The following is a 22,561-nucleotide window of genomic DNA, read 5'->3' as shown; positions in this document are numbered from 1 at the left end:
GATTGTGGTACCCAGTTAGGATGGGGAAGCAGAACTGTGTCTCACTGGCCTCATCTCTGTACCATTGTGATGGACTGCAACTAGCTTCATTGCTTGGTGTTTGAGTAACACCTGTACACGTGTTACAGAGATGCACATGGGACCAGCATTCCATGAGGAAGTGGTGTAGAAGAAAGCCCATAATGGCAGTCAAAGCCGAGGGGGATGGGCTGTGCAGGGTATCAGGGAGAGAGGTATGAAGTCCCTTTCTGGTTCCCATCCTGGCAGAGAGAGGGTGCTGAAGGGTGAGAAGGCAGGGTGGAGGCAGGATGTCTGTTCTCCATGTTGGTCTAGCATCTTTCTCTGTACATTGCTGTTTTTTGGGTTGATTGTTGAAGGCTGAGACCCAGGTGAACACATTGGAATATTTCTCAGTCTTTGTATGTGATCACTGGGTTTAAGGGAGTTTTACTTCTTATACCTCCTGCAGTAGTGATCACAGGTATTGCAAAGGTTCCCTGCCTTGGCTATTGCCATAAAATAAACACTGCAAGGGATACTTATCCATATGCCTGATTTATCAAAAATTATAGCATCTTTCAAAGACATAAAACAAAAACATTGTTTGTGTGAGATGTCCATGACTATTAGAGGCATGATTCTGTTGCTTTGAGTTTTCACTGGCACAAGGTTGCTGAATTGCTTGAATGCTACACATTTATAGTCCTGAAAAAAATTAAAAAGGTGGTGTTGCTCAAACAAAGCAGAACTGTGTCTGCTCCTCAGGTGCTCAGATGCCTTGAGGCGCATAGTCTTCGGAAGGGAGGTTCTCCAGAAAATTGTTTGTGTTCATAAAATTTGTCTGAGAATTTAGGCTCCAAAACCAGTATGTATTTGTGGGAAACTTAGCTTTAGTTTCTCAAAGTCTGTCCTCCACTTAGGTAGGCAAACATTTTTATCCCAAATGTTTGTCTCTGAGGAATTTTCTTTTTTGGAGAGAGCTTGCTGTCTACTAAGCTACTGGTTGCATGTGGTAGTGCACAAGGTAACTATTGAGTGGTTAATAGAGGTAGTGTTCATGTCCAAGAAAAATAAAGAAACCTCAGGCTATGTGATGCAATTCCAGTAACCTGAAATGAAACATTGTAAGACACTCTGAAAAATAAGTATTTAATGCATTCAGAGCCATTGGACAGTAAATTAATAAGTAGTGACTTCTGGTTATCCCTGATGACTTGATCTAGCATTGATCTGTAAGTGTGACAGTGGTCAAATTTACTCCTCAGGCTAGTTGGTATGGAAGGGGCTGCAGTGATGGATTTCAGACTTCTTTGTAAATGTGTTAATATAATGCCATGTAAATTTTCACTTTGGTTGTGAGAAAGGTGTAGATAAAACTGGCATTTTCAGTGGAATGAGCACATGAGCTGAATGACACAGGAACTTCAAAATGGGTATTAAGTCGGTGAAAGGAAATGTGTAAAAAATTGTGCCAATGAAAACAATCACAGTCTTATTCTTACACCCTTCTTACATTGAAGGGTGTATCAGTGTTATGCACCAGTCTTAGTGCAAATTACCTTGACCAGCTAGTTCAAGTTGGTGGCAGGCTCTGGAGGAGCAGCAGTTTGTTTCATGGTGTAGGATGCTGACTTGCTCAAGGCAGATCTGGAGTGTTCTAACAAAGAGCTAAGAGGGAAGCCTGTGGATATCAGAGAGGGTGGGAAGGAGGAAGACCCTTTCCTCTTCTCTGAAAAAAACCAGCTTTTTAACAGTAACTAATCCTCAGCAGTAGAGATGCTGTCAGTTTCATGTTGAGCAATGGCCTTCAAACACATCCTTGAGAATTAGAAACAGATATGTTAAATGCAAAGTAATAACACTGTAATAAAGTAATAAAGTGCTTTGCCGTTTTGGTTTTTTTTTTCCTTAAAAAATTGTAGCTAAATCACACAGACAGCATAGTATCTCATTTTTCATAGGCAGAAACCCATGACACTGCTGGAAGGGTAGTGTACAAGCCACTGCACTGTCTTATCACCAGTCATGAGACTCTGTGTTGACCTGTTACTTAAATCATCTTTTGATTGTGGGAATTCTTGCCACTAACTCAGCCATCTGTGTACTTAATCATAAGGAATCATGTAATAAAAGTCTAGAATGCCATCAAGTGGCTTTTGGTATATCAAAAAAGGACAGTGATATGTGGATTTTTTCCTGATTTTTTTCATCAGAATATTAAAGTGAGATGGTTTTGTCTCTCTTTGATATAAAATAGAATTGAAAGTATGTATGCCATACATAAAGTTTCTGTTAGTAGCATTTTGAGTGTAAATTGTTGCTATTACCAAGCTGAAGAAAATAGAGTCCATGAAGGAAAACCATAAAACACCAGCATTTTGTTCATTGATCATATTTTCCATTATATTGTTTGTGCTATGGTGTGGAAATACTATTATGACTATAATGCCTTTTATTTTTTCTTAAGTGTAAGGAATGAATTCCTGCAGAATGTGTGAGTCTTGCAGGTAATATATATATCCAGCACAGTGGCTTTAGTGCATTTCCGTGACATTTTTACTTAAGTTTTTGCACTACTTGTGGGTAATTGGAGGGAAAAAAAAAGAGCAACAAGAGGTTTGATTTTAATGCCTGTTCAGCTAATTGTGCTGATTGTGTGGGTTGAAGATAAGTGAGTATGGCAGGCTCCAGTGATCTTTGCAAACTTTTAATTAAAATAAATTGAAGCACAACTGGTAAAAACTTCCATTTTTTTTGTTTTTTCATTCCCTTTTGCTCTATTTTACTCCTAATATGTTGAAAGACCACAACACTTGCTTCTGGTCTGTCCATGTGTTTTAACGTAACCTGGTCTTGCAGCTGAAAATTCTGTCAATGTACACTTGTGACTTTATTTTTTACCTGACTGCTACATTGTATAAAATATGTGCAATATTTGGAGCTACTTTTACTTTGTTTGGCTGAAGAAAGGTAGATAATAGACCCATCAAAGGAATAGTTAAATGGTGTAATGCCTTAAGAAGAATGCGAAGCAGATCTGCTGATGGATTCTGGAATCTGTGCCCAGCTTCTTGGGTGGTTTTGCTACTCCTGGTTGAAATGTTAGAAAGGGAAAAAACAGCTTCTGTTCTGATGACTGACTTGCAGGATGCAATTTTGATTAGCTAGATCTGCCTTGTTCAGTGAAGTTAACGTGGTTTGACAGGACCTTGATTAGGAAGCGATCATCTCTGTTGATAGTAAACAGTTGGTCACTTTCAGCAGAGGTGGGAATGATGCCCTTTGTCTTGCATGAAGTATGATTTGTTGGTTCAAGTTCTGGTTGAATTCAAAAAGAAAGTGTGGGTGGAATGGGAGAGAGTATAGTACCAGGAGTAGAAGTTTATGGTAGACTCCCCAGTCCTCTTAACATTGGGGCTTTATTGTCTTGACTGGCACTGAGAGACAAAAGAGGGAGAGGGTCACTTTGTCTTTGAAGCACTTGCAGTGTACAGGGTTGTGAAAGAAAAGTCTGGTTACAAGACATACAGATTAGGATAACTCTGCTCCTTATTTCTCATATTCCTGTAAGATGAATTAAAAATCCAAGTATCAAGGACTACTGATTGGTGGAATACTGTGGAAAGACAGCTGTGAGCATAAACCTGGGGCTGATGAATGAAAGTATTTTTAGAGTTTAAATCTTTATAAGAATTAGCAATAACATTTTGTTACCATGCAAATGCAGTCTCAATGATAGTATGTCCTGTCCTGTCACTGTAGTAAGAGTGATGTTAAAAAGTTCTGAAGGTACTCTAGGTAAAAGATTGTACTTTGATTTGTTTTGTTTTGTTTTGCGTACTGTGAGCTAGTCTCTGTTCCCTGGTATAAAGGAGGTAATCCCACATGTGACAGGCTGAAAAAAAATTGGGTGTGTTGTGGAAACACTTATTTCTTCAAAGAATTCTTGAGCAAGAAATTAAGCAATGCTTCGTGCCAGAATGTCTGTATGGTTTAATTGTTGAGGGTCTCATTCTGACAGCTTTATGCATGCAGGGGCCCAGCTTCTTGCCTGGTGGTCGTTTTAGCCCCAGGGGTGTTACGGGTGGGTTGAGGGCCCAAGTGATTGAAAAAGTATGTCCCTGCTTAGGCTCAGGAATCTCATCTCTCACTCTGCCAACTGGTTATGGATCAGTCTTTTGTTATATGACCTAGGAAGAAATAAATATATGTGCTTAATTTCTGTTCACACTGTTGCAAGCTAAACTTTGGCAGTAATTCAGATAGCCAGTGTCAAGCTTGCTAGGACTGAGAAAAATGTAACAAATTAGACCAGATCTGTAGCTTGGATTTACATTCTTGTCCTCCTCATCTGGATGTGGTCTTGATTCAGCTAATAGGCTGAATTAATTGAGGTTGCCTCCCACATACCTTGGCTAGAGAGACTATGGGGGAGGTTATATGAAGTATATGAACTCTGGCTGGCTGGGGTTTTTGTAAAAGGGAAGACAGTTTTCCATTCTTATGCAGTGTTTTCTGGCGAGGCAAATTGTGTCTAGCTCCATCTAGAGCCGGTCGACTCTGCAATCTCCCTCTGCCTCGTTTTTCTTTTTTCTTTTTTTTCCCCACCATGTTTTAATATGGAGCACACTGTTTGGCTCATGTGGGTTTAGAAACAGATGTTGCATATGAGCAATCTCCTGCATCACAGCATGTTAAGCCAGGTAGTGGGCCACTGGGGTAAATTACTCTAGACAGACCTTTCTGCTACACTCAAACTGCATCTCTTCATATGAACCTGACATTTTTTCTTTTTTTATTTAAAGCTGAAAGAAATACTTCTTCTTGCTTACTCTTTACCTTCTCCATTTTTTTAAAAATACCTAAGAGGAACATTTGCCTTCTATCTTTGCCAAGTTATTTAGTAGAAGAGTGTAAATTAAAGCCATTGTCTTGAAATGTGCTTTTGGCGTAGACTACATACAAGTAAAAGAAATTGTAGCATAGTATTTCTTCTGGTCTGCCAGGTAAAGTTTTTCCTTTTTTCTTCCTCTTCTCTAATTTTTACACTTGGGATATTGGTTATAATATAGAAAAAACAGAGGCTCCAGTTTATGCATTAATGTTTCAGTACAGTAGCAGTAAAGGTATTGTAATGAGGAATGTGGGGCTTTTTTCAGATATACTAAAAGTTGTTCTTAGTTTTAGAGTTACACAGTGATCAGATTGAGAAAGAATAAGCCCTGCACACAATCAGGGTTTTCTGACTAGAGTGTGTTCATCAAGAGAATGCAGAATAAGCAGGTATTGGCTAATACAGAGTCCTTAATATTTATCCATCAGTTGGTGGACGAGTGAGTCAGGAGTTAAATTACACACGTCAGAAGATTGGAGAAGAGGCCATGTTCAACCCCCAGCTCATGATCCAGACTCCACAGGAAGATGGTGCTAATGTACTAACAACAGAAGCACTCCGACAGCACCTTGAGTCTGCACTTCAGGCCAGCAGAGTACATGTCTATATGTACAACAGGTGAGGGGAAAATCACAAGTTTTCTTGATCATATATGGTAGCTGAAAATGGATGTGTGCTTTCCTTAATATGTTTTTAAATAGTTGGCACTTCTGAGCCTTTCCCTTGGGGCTGTGTTTTGATTCGAGTGTCACTGGTTTCTGATAGCTTGTCACTGTGGCATGATAGCTGTGATAAATTGGCATTTAACAAGTAAGTGGTGTTACGTGAGGCATGCCACAGCATGTGACATTTCTTTAGGTAAAGGTATAATGTCTGTGATCTTAAATGTAGAACCTTATGGATAGGATTCCTAACATTGAAAATCCTTCCATACTAGAGTTGAATACACTTGCTAATGTCATAATGAGGTACATAATGGCTGTGAACAGTGGCAGAGGCTAGTGTTCTTCAAATAGTTTGGCTATAAAGGGAAATGCAGATGTGGTAGAAATGTCAGCAGGTAGAATAAGAGCTGTTTAATAACACAGACAACAGACTGTGCCTTAAAGAGTGTCTGTGGCCGCGTACTGATGGTTGGCAGTTGTGTGTTGTCCCACAGAAAAATAATAAAGGTGCACCTCAGGAAGGTACCAGCACAGGGCTAGGATGTCACCCTGAAAAATGGTTCTGCCAGGGTTACTACTTACACAGTGATGTGCCTAGGAGTCCTGCCTGTGAGGCACAAAGCTTCCTGCCTTTCAGCAGATCTTTTCAGCACACCCAGCTGGTTCCTCCATGAGCTACTGCTAAGGCTCCAATTATCTTTTATGCAGCTCCTGCCCTAAGTCATTAGAAGCCATGGTAGTGGAAGTTGTAATACAACTGAAATAAGAAGGCTGGAATCTTAATGATTCATTTGCTTCTGCATGTGTTGGTCCGCTGACTATATTTGAGTCCTCTGAGCTGGAGGTGGCTTTTCTCTTACTGGTGTCATCAAGTGATACCTTAAGTCTCAAGCAGTCTCATATAAATGAGACTGACAAAAATACAAGATGTATTTTTGTCCCATGAACACATGTTGACTATCCTGTATGTACAAAAGCACCTCCCTCCTTATTTTGAATGAGTTTTACAGAGAATAGGGAAAAAACTATTCGAATAAAGGTGCTTTTTTTTGGGTGAAGTTTAATATATCTCTTTTTAATAACATTTGCCTTACTCAATGATTTGCTGCTTGAGCCCAGTGTGTGTATATGAGTCACAGTTTTAAATGTCTGTTATATTTTCAAAATTACTTCTCCGTAATTGTGCAAGAAGAAAATATTTGTCCTTCACGTTTCTTACAGACAGTGGAAATTGGAACATTTGTGTTACAAATCAGGAGAACTCATCACTGAAGCAGGTTATATGGACCAGGTATGTGTAGCAGGCATTTAATTACAAGGTTTGTGTATTTTCATGATTCAGCTTGTGGTGCATTGATTATATTCTTGTGTGACTGTGTTTTTCCTCTTTCTGATTTTGACAGATCATAGAATATCTTTATCCTTGCTTAATTATCACTCCTTTGGACTGCTTCTGGGAGGGAGCAAAGCTACAGTCAGGAACTGCCTATCTATTGTAAGCATGTGTTTTTTGTAACTTTCTGGTCTGAATGTTTCAAATTGTATAACTGTGTATGTACAGTGCTTCAATTTCATTTCCATTGTTTATTCAGATTATGATTTAACAGGAAAATAAAATGTGTAGTTTATCTGCATTAAAAATACGCATATTTTTTCATTTAACACAAGGTTTACCTCAATTTAAATCCTCTTTTATTTTTCCTGTGCTGCTAGCATGCAAATTAAAATGTAAATTCTGAGTTGGAGTTTTAAGAACTTTATGCTTTACCTTTTTTTTTATCCCTGGAACAAAGTTGTTTCTGGTGGATTTTTTTTTGCCCATAAAATACAAAAACATTTGTTGGCTGGGAATTTTAGACCTAAGAAAATGTCTTGGGTTAATTTCCAAGCCTTTCTGAAGAGTAAAGAACAAATCCTTTGCTTCAGAGACCAGTAAAGAAACCATATAGTATCTTTTATAGATGGTTTCTCACAGTTTACGAGTGTGATATTAGATGCCCTGAGTTCTTTAAAGAGCTAATTGTTAATCTGTGCAGGCATTTTCTGTTAATTATGCAAGAGTTAGCATTTGAGTTATTGTTTCTGTCCTGGTTTGCATGTCTCTGCAAAAGCAATTTGCAATGGCCATCTCCTAACCTTTAGTATACAGTTTTAGATGGGGAAATAAGGGGGTTTGTGTTTTCTGGTTGGGAGATTCAGAATAATGACTTAAGCCTGGTTAAGCAGATACAGTGTGGTTTGAACCACAGAATAAGGCAGTCAAAAGCCTTTCTGGTCTGTCAACATCACAAATTCAGAAGTGGGGGGTGGGAGACGTGACAGTGATAGTGGTGACAGCCATGGTAGCAGGAAGGCTTGATGGTTGATAGTCAAGCTGCCAGGGCATTTGAAGGACCACAGTATTGTTACAGATAAACAAAGATCAGTTATATTGATTGATTACATTTGCAAGATGATTATTAGACTAGCAAGAAGTAATCTGATACTATGAGAAAGGCTTTCTTTCCTCAGTCCCCTCTCTTCTGTCCCTTTCCCCTCCCCCTAATTCTTTGAAGCAGCAGTTGGCTGCTTTTTTGTTATTTAGGTTCTTGATAATTTGTTTTGCTTTGTTTGTAAGTGAAAGTATTTTTAACTAGTTTTACAAGAACAGAGTACTTTTTTTGTTCAAATTATAACTGGGCTTTAAGAAAAGTACATAAACAAATCTAATTAAAGCTTGCCTTACATTTCACGAAACAGCTTTACCAGAAAAGGTTTTAACTTGTAGCAGAAAATAACTCAGTTATTTGTTCAAACGTGAATTTTAAAGTATGTTTATTTCAGAACTTCTTTTGTCTTTTTTCTATGTGTCTTTCTCTTCTGGTTGCTCTTGCAGAGGGAAGCCTCCTTTGCAGTGGATCAACTTTGACCCTTTAGAATTCTTGGAAGAGTTAAAGAAAATAAACTACCAAGTGGAGAGCTGGGAAGAAATGCTGAATAAAGCAGAGGTTGGTCATGGTTATATGGATCGACCCTGCCTGAATCCTGCTGATCCCGATTGCCCAATCACAGCTCCCAATAAAAATTCCACCAAAGTAAGTTTGCTTGTCCTTGTGCATGTCTTTTCAAGGGAGGCTGGGGGTGGGGAAGGTTGGGGGGGAAGGTCAAACAGACTAGAAGAAAGTGCCATTTTCTTCCAAGCAGTATATGGCTTGTACTCTTGCATGATGTCATTTTTCTGTTCCTACTACCACTGTTAGCTCACTGTCATGGATTTTGCCTCCTTGTATGATGCAATCCTTAATCCTGTACATTCAGAGTGAAAGTACAGTTGTCAGCTGTTGCTGTGGCACTGCAGTTGATGTGGCATTTCAGCAAACTGGTGCCTCAGACAGACAATAGCCACTGCTGGAACACAGCTGCTGCTGCACCCCCATGCCATGCAGAAAAGTCTTTCCTCAAGTAGCTCCAATTTTGTTGATTTTTTGTGATGAATTCAAAGACATAAGGCTTGAATTTATATATCCCTTTATCAGGCACGTTAGACTTTGGAGAAATTGCCATCTGGTCTACAAGCACCTGGGTGTTTTCTCAGCTTGATTTGTTGAATGCCTTTTTCTAGTAGACTACCCAGATGGTCTTTAACATCCATGATTCTAGTTCACTGAGTGCTGAATTAAGGTATGAATTTATAAAGTTATGAAACCTATTAACTGCTTCTTTGTAACTTTTTCTAGCCTCTTGATGTAGCCCTTGTTTTGAGTGGTGGATGCTATGGACTATCAAGAAAATACATGCATTGGCAGGAGGAGCTGATTATAGGTGGTACAGTCAAGAACAGTTCTGGTAAACTTGTCAGGTAAAAAAAATATTTAAAGAAAATGTCAGTTTTAATTGGTTATGGTTCATTTTTTGGGCCACGGTAGGAGGATGATGCAAACTCTATTGCCCTTCACATGTATTATAAATTTCACTTCAGGGTGACACGTTTCAAGAGAGAAGAATTTAAAAGAGTGCTTTGGCTGTTGTTTCAATGTAAAGTGGTGTCATCAGTTCCTGCTTCTCATCTTAGAATGATGGTGTATGTCAGTCAGAAAGCTTTTTACTGACAGCTTTGTTGTTTAGAATGTATGTATAAAGCATTGATCAGTCTGTAAAGCACTGAACACCTTTGATCACATTTTGAAATATGATCAATGGAAAAAGGAAGGAAAATAATGCAAGTAATGTACTAACTCCTTTGACTTCTCTCAGAATTCCAAAATATTCACTGAATGTTTTATTCAGGGTCAATACAGAGAATAGTCTATTTTCATGTCTCCGTGTTGTTAATACAACTTTGAGTAGTAACACAAACTCAAACCCTTTGGTTTAGACTTCTGAATGCACCTTAGTGGGGGAATGAAACTGTGTGATTTACTGTTCTGAAAAATTCAGGCCATACTTAACAACATGAAGCATAATTTTTTCCAGAGAGCTTTTAACCTTTTTAGCTTCACATAACACATTGATAATTCTCTCATGAAAGAGCCAAGTAAGGCATTTCCATTGAAAGAGAAAAAGGTTCCTTCTCTTACTAACTAATGGTTCCTTCTTATTAATCAATAAGAGCTTCTGAAATTGTTGGATGGAATTGCCTATTGTGGAAATTGAGGGTGGATTGCCTTTGTGTATTCCCCACAGTTTATTAGGCATGAGGAGTTTAATCTACTTCTCTCCAAGGGGTAAAAAGACCAAGGTCTCAAATGACATTTTGCCAGCATTTACAAGACTTCATAGAAATAACTGTTCCTGTGGCATCCTCACAGCAATCTGTCTTATCAAGCATGAACTTAAGAACAGATTTGTAGGGTTATATTCTTTTTTCCTGAATTAATCCTACTGAAAATAATGTCAAAACTCTTATTAACTTTAGTGAAAACAGATTTAGCCTCAATAGCAGTACAACTGCACTAGATACACAGTAGAATAATTATATTCTGTTCAATTTTAATGCAAGCATGTGCCCTATAAAGTCAAGAACTCAAGCAAGCTCCTGTTAGAATTGCATTGGCACTTCATGCCATGAAAATATTTTCCTGAAAATTCTCAGTTTATGCCTATTTCTCCTCTCTCTTCTCTCCATGTCACAGTGCCCAGGCTTTACAAACCATGTTTCAGTTAATGACCCCTAAGCAAATGTATGAACATTTCAAGGGGTATGAATATGTTTCACATATCAACTGGAACGAGGACAAAGCAGCAGCAATTTTGGAAGCCTGGCAGAGGATGTATGTTGAGGTAAAATTGAAAATAACTTAGATACTATACTATAAAGTCCTACTAAGGTTCACTGCCTGCTTTTTATAGTATTTCCTTAAGGAATATGCTTAAAACAGAACTGAGTCATTACCTCCCTGTTTTTAAGAGTTCTTTTGGTGGTTGGTTGTTTTTTTGGTTTGGTTTTTTTCTTTTTTTTTTTTTTTTTTGGTTTGGGGTTTTTTTGGTTTGTTTGTTTGTTTTTGTTTTTGTTTTTTTCCAGTAAGAAGCTGCTTGGCTATTCCTGTATGAGAAGCCATGAAGGTTTTACTTTTTGCTGCCTGGGACACTTTTGTTTAGGTGGGGCTGAGAAGAAACCAAAGCGCTAGCTGGAACTTAAAAGCTTTTGGTTGGCGATTATTCTAAAGGTGTCTGGAAAATATTAGCCACCCATGGGCTGCTCCCTCAACAGCAGCCCAGGTGAGGAGGCTGTGTGAAAAGGCCTGCCCTCTGTGTCCCAAACCCTGCCCTCCACTGCACTCCTCCTGACCTCTGCAAATGGCCAGGCAGGGAGGGGCCGAGACATGGCTGGCCTGGGTTAAGTGCAGAACTGGTACTCTGTTGTGGAGTTACAGGAAGGGGTTCAAGTTAAGTATTTGTAATGAGCTGGGCATGCAGTAGGCTTTCCTGAAGGGCTCAAATTCTGTCTCATAATCAGCAGCTTGCCAGAAAAAAATCAGGAAACACCATCAGTGTTTTATCGCATCAGCGTAATGTCTGTGTAGAGCATGGGCTTTATAGCAGGAACATTCAGGCAAAAAAGATTTGATTTCAGATGTGTGCTGTAGAAGATGGTAATGACTTTTTTTGACTAAATGACTAAAATAAAACAAAGAAATTCTTTATTCACACAAAGTTTTATTTTTCTTTTCATAGGTTGTTCATCAAAGTGTTGCACAAAATTCTACTCAGAAGGTGCTTTCCTTCACTACGACCACCCTGGATGACATCTTGAAGTCATTTTCTGATGTCAGTGCTATCCGAGTAGCTAGTGGCTACTTACTAATGGTAATAAAATAAATTTTTTTAATTTTCTTTGGTAGTAGAGCAAGGCTTAAAAATATACTTTCTTGTTACCAGTTTGTAGTCCAGACTATTTTACAAATATTTAAAGTAAAATCTACAGTTTGTAAACTTTACCTCAGGCTTCTCACCTGTTCCACTTTGTAACCTTTGTGACATGTCTATTCTGATTAAAAATTGTGTAAGGATCTGTAGGTGGATGGGGAGAGACAGCTGATAGATGAGGATCCATTCTAATATTTTGGTTTTTTCCCCCCAAATTCCCCTCCCTGCCTCCTCTCCTTAGCTTGCCTATGCCTGTTTGACGATGCTGCGGTGGGACTGTGCCAAGTCTCAGGGTGCTGTGGGGCTGGCAGGAGTCTTGTTGGTTGCACTCTCTGTGGCTGCAGGATTGGGCCTGTGCTCGTTGATCGGAATTTCCTTTAATGCTGCCACAACTCAGGTATTTAGAAGACACAAGTCTGCTGTTAAATTGCAAGTACTCTGTTAATGAATGAACACAAGTCAATCTTTGAGAAGTAAAGTACTGAAAAAATATTTTGTCTCTAAATTTTTACTGTACTGTTTTCCTATTTCACAGTTTATGCTGTGATAAATTAAATTATCATGCTGACAGGTGATACTGAAGAAAAAACAGGTATTATGTAATCTGTATAATTCTTGTTAGGTTTTTCTGTGTCCCAGTACAAGTGGAGGCATCCTAAGTATCTAAGGAGCTGCAGATTTTTTTTTACATCTGAATATACCAGGATGTTCAAATTCTGAAAATACTTAGAATGTAACTTGAATTATTATCAGATATTTGTCTATCCGAAACTTAAATTACTTCTGGTGAGAATTTGTGCCTGTTTATGGTATATTTTAAATTCCTCAGCTACATTCCAGAATAAAAGTTAATACCTGTATTGCATCATTTCCATTTTCATTTTACCCTTGGATTTGTGTAGAGTGTAATGTAAAAGTTGCTATAATTAGCCATTTAATGGCTAGCTGCGTGGCAGATCATAACACATTCTATTTGGGTTTTGTTTTGTTTCTTTCCCAAGGTTTTGCCTTTTCTTGCTCTTGGAGTTGGTGTAGATGATGTTTTCCTTCTGGCACATGCATTTAGTGAAACAGGACAGAATAAGAGAATTCCATTTGAGGTAATGACAAAATGGAGATTTGCAGGAAAATAAAACAAAAAGTTTCATATAGGAACAGATACTCATATCCAGAATTAATCAGTGGAGTTGTTGGGGTTTTTTTAATACTTTTCCTAGGGTTTAGAAATTCTTACTTCTGTCAAAATACGAAATTATAGCAATACATGTGGTCCTAGGGCAATTTTTGAATGTTCATATTCTTATTTCCTTTTTTTTTTTAGTGTCTTAGGTTTATTTAATCTTGAAATTTAAATTTATGAACTGTTATATAAAGACAAACTTCCATAATCCAAATTCTGCCAAAAATTTCAGTGAAAATTAATGCAAATCTAGGAACAAACTCAAATAGGAGTCTTGATAATGAGATGATAAAATGATTGTAATAAAAGAACACATAGAATAGAAGAGATAAGGGGGAAAGAGAGGGAAGACAGTTACCTTTACTTTTTTTTATGGCCCTAAAATTGGGTTATTTTCTGTATTTTTCTCTTGTTTTTATTTTCTGAAGTTTGTTATTGACCATGACATTTCAAAGCATAACATATAACTAACAGGAAATCTAAGGCATCATCACTTTTATGATCCTTTACCTTTATTAATATTTTTAGTCTCAGTCCAAATTTTCACATCCCAAGTACATTCCATTTAAAACTAGTGCATATTTGCTAATTTTGTTTTGTATGAGCAGTCTTCCATGTGCTTTCTCCAGCTGGTTTTGTATGCAGGTAGTGCAACCTCACTCTATAACCTCTGTCTGCTTCATAATAGCCTGTTGGGTTAGGAAAGGGTCATGTGTTTATCTTGATTTCTTGGTGGGTTTTGTGTGTGGTCCCTAGACTTGGTGGAGTTATTTTGTTTGTTTTGTTACATATTTTTTCAAGATGTGTGGCTATGTTATGCCTCTCTGCTGTTAATAGATGCTTATTTTGTCTGAAAAACGAGAACACTAAGTGATTCTACTGGTAAAAATTAAATCTTTCTCAACAGCAGATGTATTTGATATATTGTCAGCACCCATTTAGTTTTGTGTTCTGAAGCTAGAATCAATTCTAGTCATGTTTTCTGCCCTCAAAAACTTGAGCAATTAATCTATGTTCCTACCAAACAGTAAACTTGCTATGTAGTTTTCTCACATACCCTGAATTTATATTCAGAATTTAATTGTGATAATTTATCACTGGTACTTTGTTACATCTGTAGGATGACCCCATCATTTGCAGGACATCAGCTTATTCACCTGACTTTTAAGATGCATCCTTTGTTTTGCAGGACAGAACAGGTGAATGTCTGAAGCGAACAGGAGCAAGTGTAGCCCTTACATCTATCAGCAATGTTACTGCTTTCTTTATGGCTGCCTTAATTCCTATTCCAGCTTTAAGAGCATTTTCACTCCAAGTAAGTTTATAACCTTTATATCCAAGTAAGCTACCCATTGTTAGCTCTGATGCCCTGTGGAAGTGTGATAATGGTACTTGGTGGTACCACTGAAGCCTGATTTTGGTGCTCCTGTGGTTCACTGAGCCACAACTCACTGCAGCAGTACCACAGACCCAGGCAGTAACAGCTGCTGTCTGCTCTCCATTCTCCTGCTCCCTTTTCTCATCCGCAGAGTCTCTCACATCCTGCTAGCAGGTGAAAGAATACTCTGTCCCACCACAGCTGGGTTGAATGCAGAACCCAAGCTATATGTAACTAAGAAGAAACAAGTTCCCAGAGGGATTTGTGTTCTAAACTCAAGAGGAGTAGGCCACAGTGTAGTGTGTACTGTACTGTTTCTCAGCAGCAATTTAATCCTTTCATTCATGTTTGTCCAGTTTGCTGCTCTTCAAAACTGCTAGTGCAATTGCAGCAGTACATATGAATTTGTAACTTTAATAATTGCTGTAGCACTTTTTACTGCCTTACGGTAATTTTAGCAAACTTGGAGAAAGCTTAATAATTGTGTTCCAGATGGGTACAAAGAAAATGTGAATTTTATGTGCTGAACCATGCATTGCTTGCCCTGCCTTCCTCTGTCTTCTTGTATTTGTTTGTGATAATGTACCTTCATAAACATGAAATATTTATGATATTGGAGAAGGATTTCTTCTAAAAGTGAAGACTGAAGAAAGATTTGGAATTTTTTCCCCTGACACTAGCAATTTATAGCGCTGTACTATTTCAATAGTTATTTTTCTTCTTCTCTGGCCTGGTTCTCCATTGATTTTTATTCTCATTGAGGCCTTGGCTACCCAGAGGAAGCAGGCTGCAATTTTTCCTAATACATGTGGCAGTTATTGCTGTTCTCAGAGATTTAAGTATGCCTGCATTAAACTGTAAAATGGTGAACTGCTTGTGATTGCAGTTATATTACTAATAATACAGAATATGAAAAACACAAAAGCTAAAACCTGAAGCATTAATAATTTGTTTACTTTTCCTTCTCAATAGGCAATTTGATAGAGAATAATAGAGAATGTACTGGCCTCATTGGTTTTCTTTATCATTTAGCAGATGCCTGTGGCAACTAAACCTAGATGTTTAGCCTTGAATAGTAAGCAGTGTTTAGCTCTGCTGATTTGCCAAAACCTAGATGTCTCTTCTTACTGATCATATGATCATATGTTTTATTTTATAGAATCACAGAATAGCTTGAGTTGTAACAGACTTTTTGAAGGTCATCTAGCCCAACCCTGTCCCCTACACCCTGAGCTGAGACATCTTTAACTAGATTTCTCTGGGCAACTTGTTCCAGTGTTTTCCTACCCAAATTTTTAAAAAACACTTCTTTCTTATATCTAATTGAAATTTACCCTCTTTCAGTTTAAAGTCATTCCTCTTATTTTGTCCCTACACCTTGTGAAAAGCCCCACTCCAACCTTCTGTAGCCCCCCTTTTGGTACTGAGAGGCTTCTGTAAGGTCCCTTCAGAAACTTCTCTTCTTCAGGCTGAGTAATCCAAATTCTCTCAGCCTTTTATCACATGAGAGATGTTCAATCCCTCAAATCACCTTTGTGACACTTCTCTGGACTCACTCCAACAGGTCCATGTCCTTCCTGTGCTGTGCTGTGCTCCCATGTCCTGTGCTGGGAGCCCAGAGCTGGATGCAGGTTCCAGGTGGGCTCTCCCAGAGCAGAGGGGCAGAATCCCCTCCCTGCCCTGCTGCCCACGCTGCTCTGGATGCAGCCCAGGACACGTTTGGCTCTCTGGGCTGGGAGTGCCCATGGCTGGGCCATGTCCAGCCTCTCACCCACCAGCACACCCAAGCCCTTCTGGGCAGGACTGCTCTCCTTGTGTTCATCCCCAGCCTGACCTGATACCATAACCCAAGTGCAGGTGCAGGACCATGCGCTTGGCTTTGTTGATCCTCATGACATTTGCATGGTAAAGACTAAACTTTATACATGAAATACTTTTGGTAGTATATCACTTCTTCCACTCGAAGAAGTTATTTATGTCTCTTAAGTCTGTGTCCCAGTTTCAAATATTTGACAGGTATCTTCAGCAGCTAACAGGATACTGGAGGTCATCAGACTGTAGTACCTGCTCTAAAGAAGTTGCATCAGCCTAAATGCATTTCATAAAGAAATATTCAACACAAATCTGCCATTTTGTTGTAATCCCGTTGCTGAGTTGTTGAGTGTGATCCACCGATACTAATTCTCTCCTATCTGATCAAATTTTGCTCATTTTTTTTACATGTTTTCACTCAACATCACAATGTGACAGGTTGTCTTTGGAACATATGTGGAGACAACAGCTGTAATTGGTAGTATAATCAGCTAACTTACATATGCCTGTCCTAAAGTAATTTATTTTTGCCTATTGCCATGCTACAGACTGAGTCACTGAAAGTTTAAAATAAAGTCTGCATAGCAAAATGACAAACAGAAAGCTTCCAGTGAGATTTCAACATGCTGTATTATTGTATGAACATGTTGATATTATTCAGAATAAAAACATCAACATCTTTTATAAGGCAGTGATTAATACGGAATTTATGTGTAGGAACCCACATGAGTGTCCAGAAATTAGGGTTTGAATTACCCAAACTTTTCTCACTTGGTAATTTCTCTTTGCTAGAACACAGTAGCCCTGTATATAAGAGGTGAAACATGTAGAGGGGGAGCAGTGGGCAATTTATATTCATTGATGTCAGAGCTGCATATATGACTGATACACTTATAAGTTAGCAGCCACTAAAATGAAATCCTTTGTTGTTAGGAAGGAACATCTAGTTGCTTTGCCTAGCTTCACAAGGTAAAATCAAAATCAGGTGATGCTTTGATCTCAGTACTTGGAATCAGAGAATCATGGCAGTTTTGGTGGGTGGTCTGTATTTTTGTATGGATTTCTTTATTTACAGTCTCCTTCCTCTCTCTCCCTCTTACTCAGACTTGTTTAAACAAGAAGTCCTTGCTGTCTTTGATGGTTTCCTAGCAAGACTTAAAAAGCAATAAAATACTGCTGCATTTACTTTTCACAGATACTACCACCTTCTCATCTAGATAATGAATTTTTAACAGAGGGGCTTGAAAAAGAAGGATTGCTCTTGACCTTGTTTTGCTCTTCATTCACTTTTCTTAAGACATTACAAGGTAATTGTCGACCTTTGCATAATTTTGAGGCCCAGTATTGGTAAAATAACCTGGCTGCTGAGGGAGAATAAATAATTTCCTGCATCTGTAAGATAAACTAGTTAGAAACTCATGTTTTGCACATTAGTGCCTTCTTCTGTCTTAGCTTCTGTCATATTCTGCCAGTTAAAGCAGTTCATTGATACCTCTGAGCTGGTTATTTACTTTATGGAACTTGAACACTGCGAGTCTGATGGGGTCTTAAGAGTCTGCTAGGGTTAGCTCTTTGCAAAACTTGAAAAGTGGAATTTAGTTCTTTTGAAAGTGAGATCTTTGAAGTTAATTACATGCACAAGTAGGGACTGTTTTAGTTCTTTTCTTGTTCTATTTTTTTTTAATTTGTTAATCTTATTAGCCCCCTTTTTGAGCAGTTTTAGGACTTTGAGATCACTGAATATGACCTAAATACTCAGTCATAAGACTCATCTCTAAGAGTGCTCAAGACACTAAAGGAGTAGCTCCTGAATTTCAGACGTGTTTTGTTTCTTAAAATGGTGGTGAAGGAAGAGGTTATTGGAGAAATCCACTGAAAGTTTTGAAGCTTGCAATAGGAATGTCTTACGAACAGCCTTTTGTTTTGAGTATAAGTGAAGGAAGTCATGGTGGAGTCTAACTACCTCTGGGCTGTATTATTTCCTGAGACAGACTGTTCAGAGACTGTCACACCGTAAACTCTGCCCAGGAAAGATAAGGTAAAAAAATTTATCAACCTCTTCTGTCTTACATCAGAAACTACTTTCCCCAGCAGCAGAGGAGTGGTGTGGATCCACCAATGAGCAGAGGTGGAACTTTTCCCAAGGAGTATTAGAAATTACTTTTTCCCTCACCCCAAGAATGACAAGTTTTTTTCCTAAATGCAGAAGTCCATTACCAGGTGGCAGTGGTGGGTTTCTGGAGGGAAAGAAAGTATGCTTTTAAGCTCTTTCCATTATCTTACTCTCCTGAAGTGGTTCGTCCCCCACCTTTATCCACACCATTTACCTTTCCCTGCCCCTGACATGAGAATTTAACAAGCAGAATTAAAGCCTAAGGGAAAAGGGGGAAGGGGACGAGGATCTGAGCCTGTGCCATATCAGGAGGGAGTTGCAGATAGAGAGCAGTAGGGTGGAAGTTTTCCTGACAGGCCTCCTCATCTGTTCATCACCTCTGGCTATACAGCACACCCGGTCTCCTTGGGTGGGCTGCCAGGAATGGCACATAGCAGCACATACTTCAGCGGGGCCCCAGCACATACCTACCAGCTTGGCTCCCTGCTCCCTTGCTGCCTCCAGCACAGACTGCCATTCTTCTGTCTCTGTTAACAGTTGCAGCAGCAATAATATTTTTAAGCTGTGCATTATGAAAAGATGCAAAAACTGTAGCATGTTTCTCAGGAAGTGACCGACATAATTTTTGCCTGATTAATGGAATTTTTTTACTGCTCTCTGATCTCATTTCACTGAATGCCTTCATTTTACACCCTTGAGTAGGTCCCATTTTATTCTTCCTAGGCTAATCGTACTTTCACTGATTTCCCAAGGAAAAGGTCTGAGGCCTTTTTCTATCCCATTTGGTCTCCATAGGTGCGAGAGAAGATGCCCTGTTCTCAGAAATCCTAATCCTGGGTGCTGTCTGTGCTCAGGAAGCTCAGCTGCCGCAGTTCCTTGTTGTGTTTACAGATTGTGGCTGCTGTCAGGACCTCAGTGCTTGTACTTCCCTGTTCTGCAGCACTGTGTGTATGAATGGCATTGGGAGGGCAGCAGTGGCAGATGCATCAGGGCAGGGACTGAATCACTCTTCAGTTATTCATCCGTTCCTCTCCTTATCAAGTCAGAGGGTGGGGTTTCTTTGATGGGACAATGTATTAGAATTTCTACAAGAACTCAGTTGTGAAAGCTGAGAACAACTAATCCTTGTAACACTGAGTTAAGGTGGGTGAGATAGAGCGTGCAATATATAGGTAGTGCAACATTAAGCACTAGGAATCTATTAAAATTAAAATCAGAACAGAGATTGTTTTGAAATATCTTACTTGCAGGGCAGTTAGTACATCAGCACTAGGATGGCACAGTGGAAAATCTAGTTGTTCTGAAAAGAGATGTAAGTAGTCAGATTTACTGTGTGTTGTTGGATTAGTTTTGATGCTTCCTAAAAAAAATCATATGTCAATATACCTATCCTTAATGGCATCTCTACCACACAGTTAAGTATTACTTTTCAGATTCAATAATATTGGTGATTCAAGGATGTTGAGGTCTAGAAAGGGAACTGATATGGCATGAAGTATTTGCAGCTTATAGAGCAGAAACAGAGGACTTCTGTTAGTTTTTCAGTCATGCTGAGACGAGTAAGAATTATTGACTCAGACCTCAGCTATTTTTTCCAAATCTCAGTAAATCTTAGCTGATTCTTGATACAAGATCTTAGTTAGGCACAACTAATTATTCATTTTATATGGGTGATTCAACCTCTTTTTGGTTTAGCACCAGCAAAGAAAGCAATTGTAAGAACGAGGTCCAACAAACACCTTTCTTTCAACAGCAGCCATTTGTTTTTCTGACAGATTGAATTAATTCTAGAACAGATCAAAAGCAAATCACTTAAAGTCTTTAGTGATTTTAAAGTTTTAAAGTCTTGGCTATGACCTTGCATACCTTTCTGTGTGAATATTTATAAATCATTAAATAATCATTGGATCTTTTCTCACAAAGATGACTAAATACTAATTTGGCTTCAAGTACCAGGTAAATTCTGTTTTAGTAGCCATGTCTGCAGACAACCAGCAGTACTAAAATCTTACTTCAAGCAGGCTGGAGGTCAGGAAAAAGAAACAGCAATAAAACCAGCTTTTGTACGCACTTTATTTATGATTGAAATTACTAGAAAATATTTACATAACTAGTCAATTCTGTCATTTTAAGAACAGTAAAACAATATCTAAGCTTTTTATTTTATTCTGACTATTTCAAAACTGTAAAAATCATTCAGAGTGTTATTACTTTGATTTTTGCAGATAAATTTGTTTGTACTGCCAGTTTTGAGGTCTGATCTCTCAAGATCAAAAGAAACCATATATTTATTTTGGGAAAAAGGACATCACATTTATATTGGGTCATTTTTGTAGCCCAGCTTTTGCTGCTCTTTAAGAATGTATTAACCCAAGTAGCCATTATTTCAGAAGTCACAGGTGGAAGAACTTGACAGTTTATATATAGATAGCTGGTCTATCTATCTATATGAAACTGGGCTAGCATTGAGATTGCTGCTTACCAAATGGGTAAAACATAAGGCTTTCAAAGGGTTTTTTCTTTTCATTGGTTGGTGGCTGAAAATTCTTTTTCCCAGTGTTTCTCCTACTCTTACAAGCCTCTTCCAGTTCCCAGTGCCCAGCTTTCCCTTTGTGATGGGTAGGGCTCCTAACAATTCTGCATTACAAATAAATGCTATCAATAATAATGATAGATGCTGCACCACATATGTTTATGGAAATTCTCTGGGAATCTCTGTGTGGGAAAGGGTTTGGAGTATGGTTTGAAAGGGGGTGGGCGGGGAGGTTGTTTTTTTCATTATGTGATACTTGCTTTACAAATTAAATCAAGTATTCTTGTTCCAATTTAAGACTCATTTTGGTAGACTGGCTTATAAATCAAGCTCTGTTAAGCACAGACATATTAATACATATATTTGCTGTGTGGTGTTGATTTAGTTTTGATTGTACTTAAAAAATAATCCCTGATAAACTCAAAATATTGCTCTTTCTTGGCTAAACTTTTAATTAAGACTATCAAGTGCACAATATTTCACTAAGGTGATAGTTTTTTAAAATTTACTGAGATCTAATTTTCTGATTTAATAACATGCTTTAATATTATTGTGATACTTAAATTGCTTCAGATCCCATAAATGTAAGACCTTCAGTTCTAGTTTCAGGTTATCTTCCATTTTATTTTGCTTTGAGACTCTAAATATGTCAGAGTTTTGTGTAAAAATATGATTACTGAGTCAACAGGCTGTTTTTCCTCTTTAAAAATAATCACCACGTATCCAGGCACAGATGTGTTATAATAATCCGAGGCTGAGTATTAAATTAATTCATCACAATAGTCCTTCCATAATGAAATGGGAAAATATAATCTCTCAGTTTGCTCAGGCAAAAGCTTGAAAGCATCAGATGGATTGCAATGGTAAATGGGGATGAGAATTGAAAGGGATTTTTATGCTTTGTAAAGCTGATGCCCTAGATGAAGTTTAGCAGTGTTACTTATCCTGTGATTGTCTCTAGGCAGCTGTTGTGGTGGTGTTCAATTTTGCTATGGTTCTGCTGATTTTTCCTGCTATCCTGAGCATGGACCTTTACCGTCGGGAGGACAGGAGACTGGACATATTTTGCTGTTTTACAAGGTGAGAGTTAGCAGCAGCTTTGTCCTCTCTGTGGTCACCAATCAGTGCATCCATTCCTTGTCAAGTGTGGGAGTTCTTCACTAAAATGGGATCAGCATGTTATTGTTACCATTTCATTGCTAGTGACTGGCTTACATTTGCTACCTTGTTTTTTACCTGCCTGAAGGGAAAAGCTGAAGTACATCTGTCTCCCTCTCTTCCCCCATATCCTCTTTCCCCCACACTTTTCCCTTCATTTCTATATATGTTCATTTTGACTGTTGGAGAACAACTTTCTGAAAGCAGATGAAAGACCCACTTTAGGAATATCTTGAAGTATTTTAGAAGGTTTTGACTTACTGCAAGGTGTCCAGTGCCAGTATTAGCTAATCTTGGAAAGGTGTACATAACTCAGGATACTGAGAAGCCTGACTTACAGTAAATCATGATATGTTAAATTTTATGCATTTATGCCTTTAAACTTAAATAAATAAACTGTGAAATTACTTCCCCTTAGGGGAGTTTTTCATAGCACTATAAGGAATAATCACTACCATTACAGGATAATGCTTGATAAAGTGT

The 22,561-nt window shown here is 38.3% G+C and overlaps 1 protein-coding gene across 5 annotated transcripts in view; it reads left to right on the top strand.

Moving 5' to 3' along the window:
* PTCH1 (patched 1) overlaps nucleotides 1–22,561 on the top strand; it is a 73,269-nt gene that overhangs the window by 24,235 nt on the left and 26,473 nt on the right. For 4 of the 5 annotated variants that reach the window (XR_010443015.1, XM_064735191.1, XM_064735193.1 and 1 more), the window contains exons 3-13: nucleotides 5,323–5,512; nucleotides 6,781–6,850; nucleotides 6,963–7,054; nucleotides 8,435–8,633; nucleotides 9,276–9,397; nucleotides 10,671–10,818; nucleotides 11,713–11,844; nucleotides 12,146–12,301; nucleotides 12,906–13,004; nucleotides 14,274–14,399; nucleotides 21,882–22,000. Coding sequence is in view for 4 of the 5 variants with exons in the window: in XM_064735191.1 (XP_064591261.1) it covers nucleotides 5,323–5,512; nucleotides 6,781–6,850; nucleotides 6,963–7,054; nucleotides 8,435–8,633; nucleotides 9,276–9,397; nucleotides 10,671–10,818; nucleotides 11,713–11,844; nucleotides 12,146–12,301; nucleotides 12,906–13,004; nucleotides 14,274–14,399; nucleotides 21,882–22,000 (1,453 nt within the window). In the remaining variant the exon portion in view is untranslated. The remainder of the gene's footprint in view (nucleotides 1–5,322; nucleotides 5,513–6,780; nucleotides 6,851–6,962; nucleotides 7,055–8,434; nucleotides 8,634–9,275; nucleotides 9,398–10,670; nucleotides 10,819–11,712; nucleotides 11,845–12,145; nucleotides 12,302–12,905; nucleotides 13,005–14,273; nucleotides 14,400–21,881; nucleotides 22,001–22,561) is intronic. The other variant, XM_064735190.1, reaches the window with a different exon arrangement.

Source organism: Zonotrichia leucophrys, chromosome Z (assembly GCF_028769735.1).
Source record: "Zonotrichia leucophrys gambelii isolate GWCS_2022_RI chromosome Z, RI_Zleu_2.0, whole genome shotgun sequence".
Classification (NCBI taxonomy): Eukaryota; Metazoa; Chordata; class Aves; order Passeriformes; family Passerellidae; genus Zonotrichia; species Zonotrichia leucophrys.
This window is presented reverse-complemented; position numbering and strand designations above follow the sequence as displayed.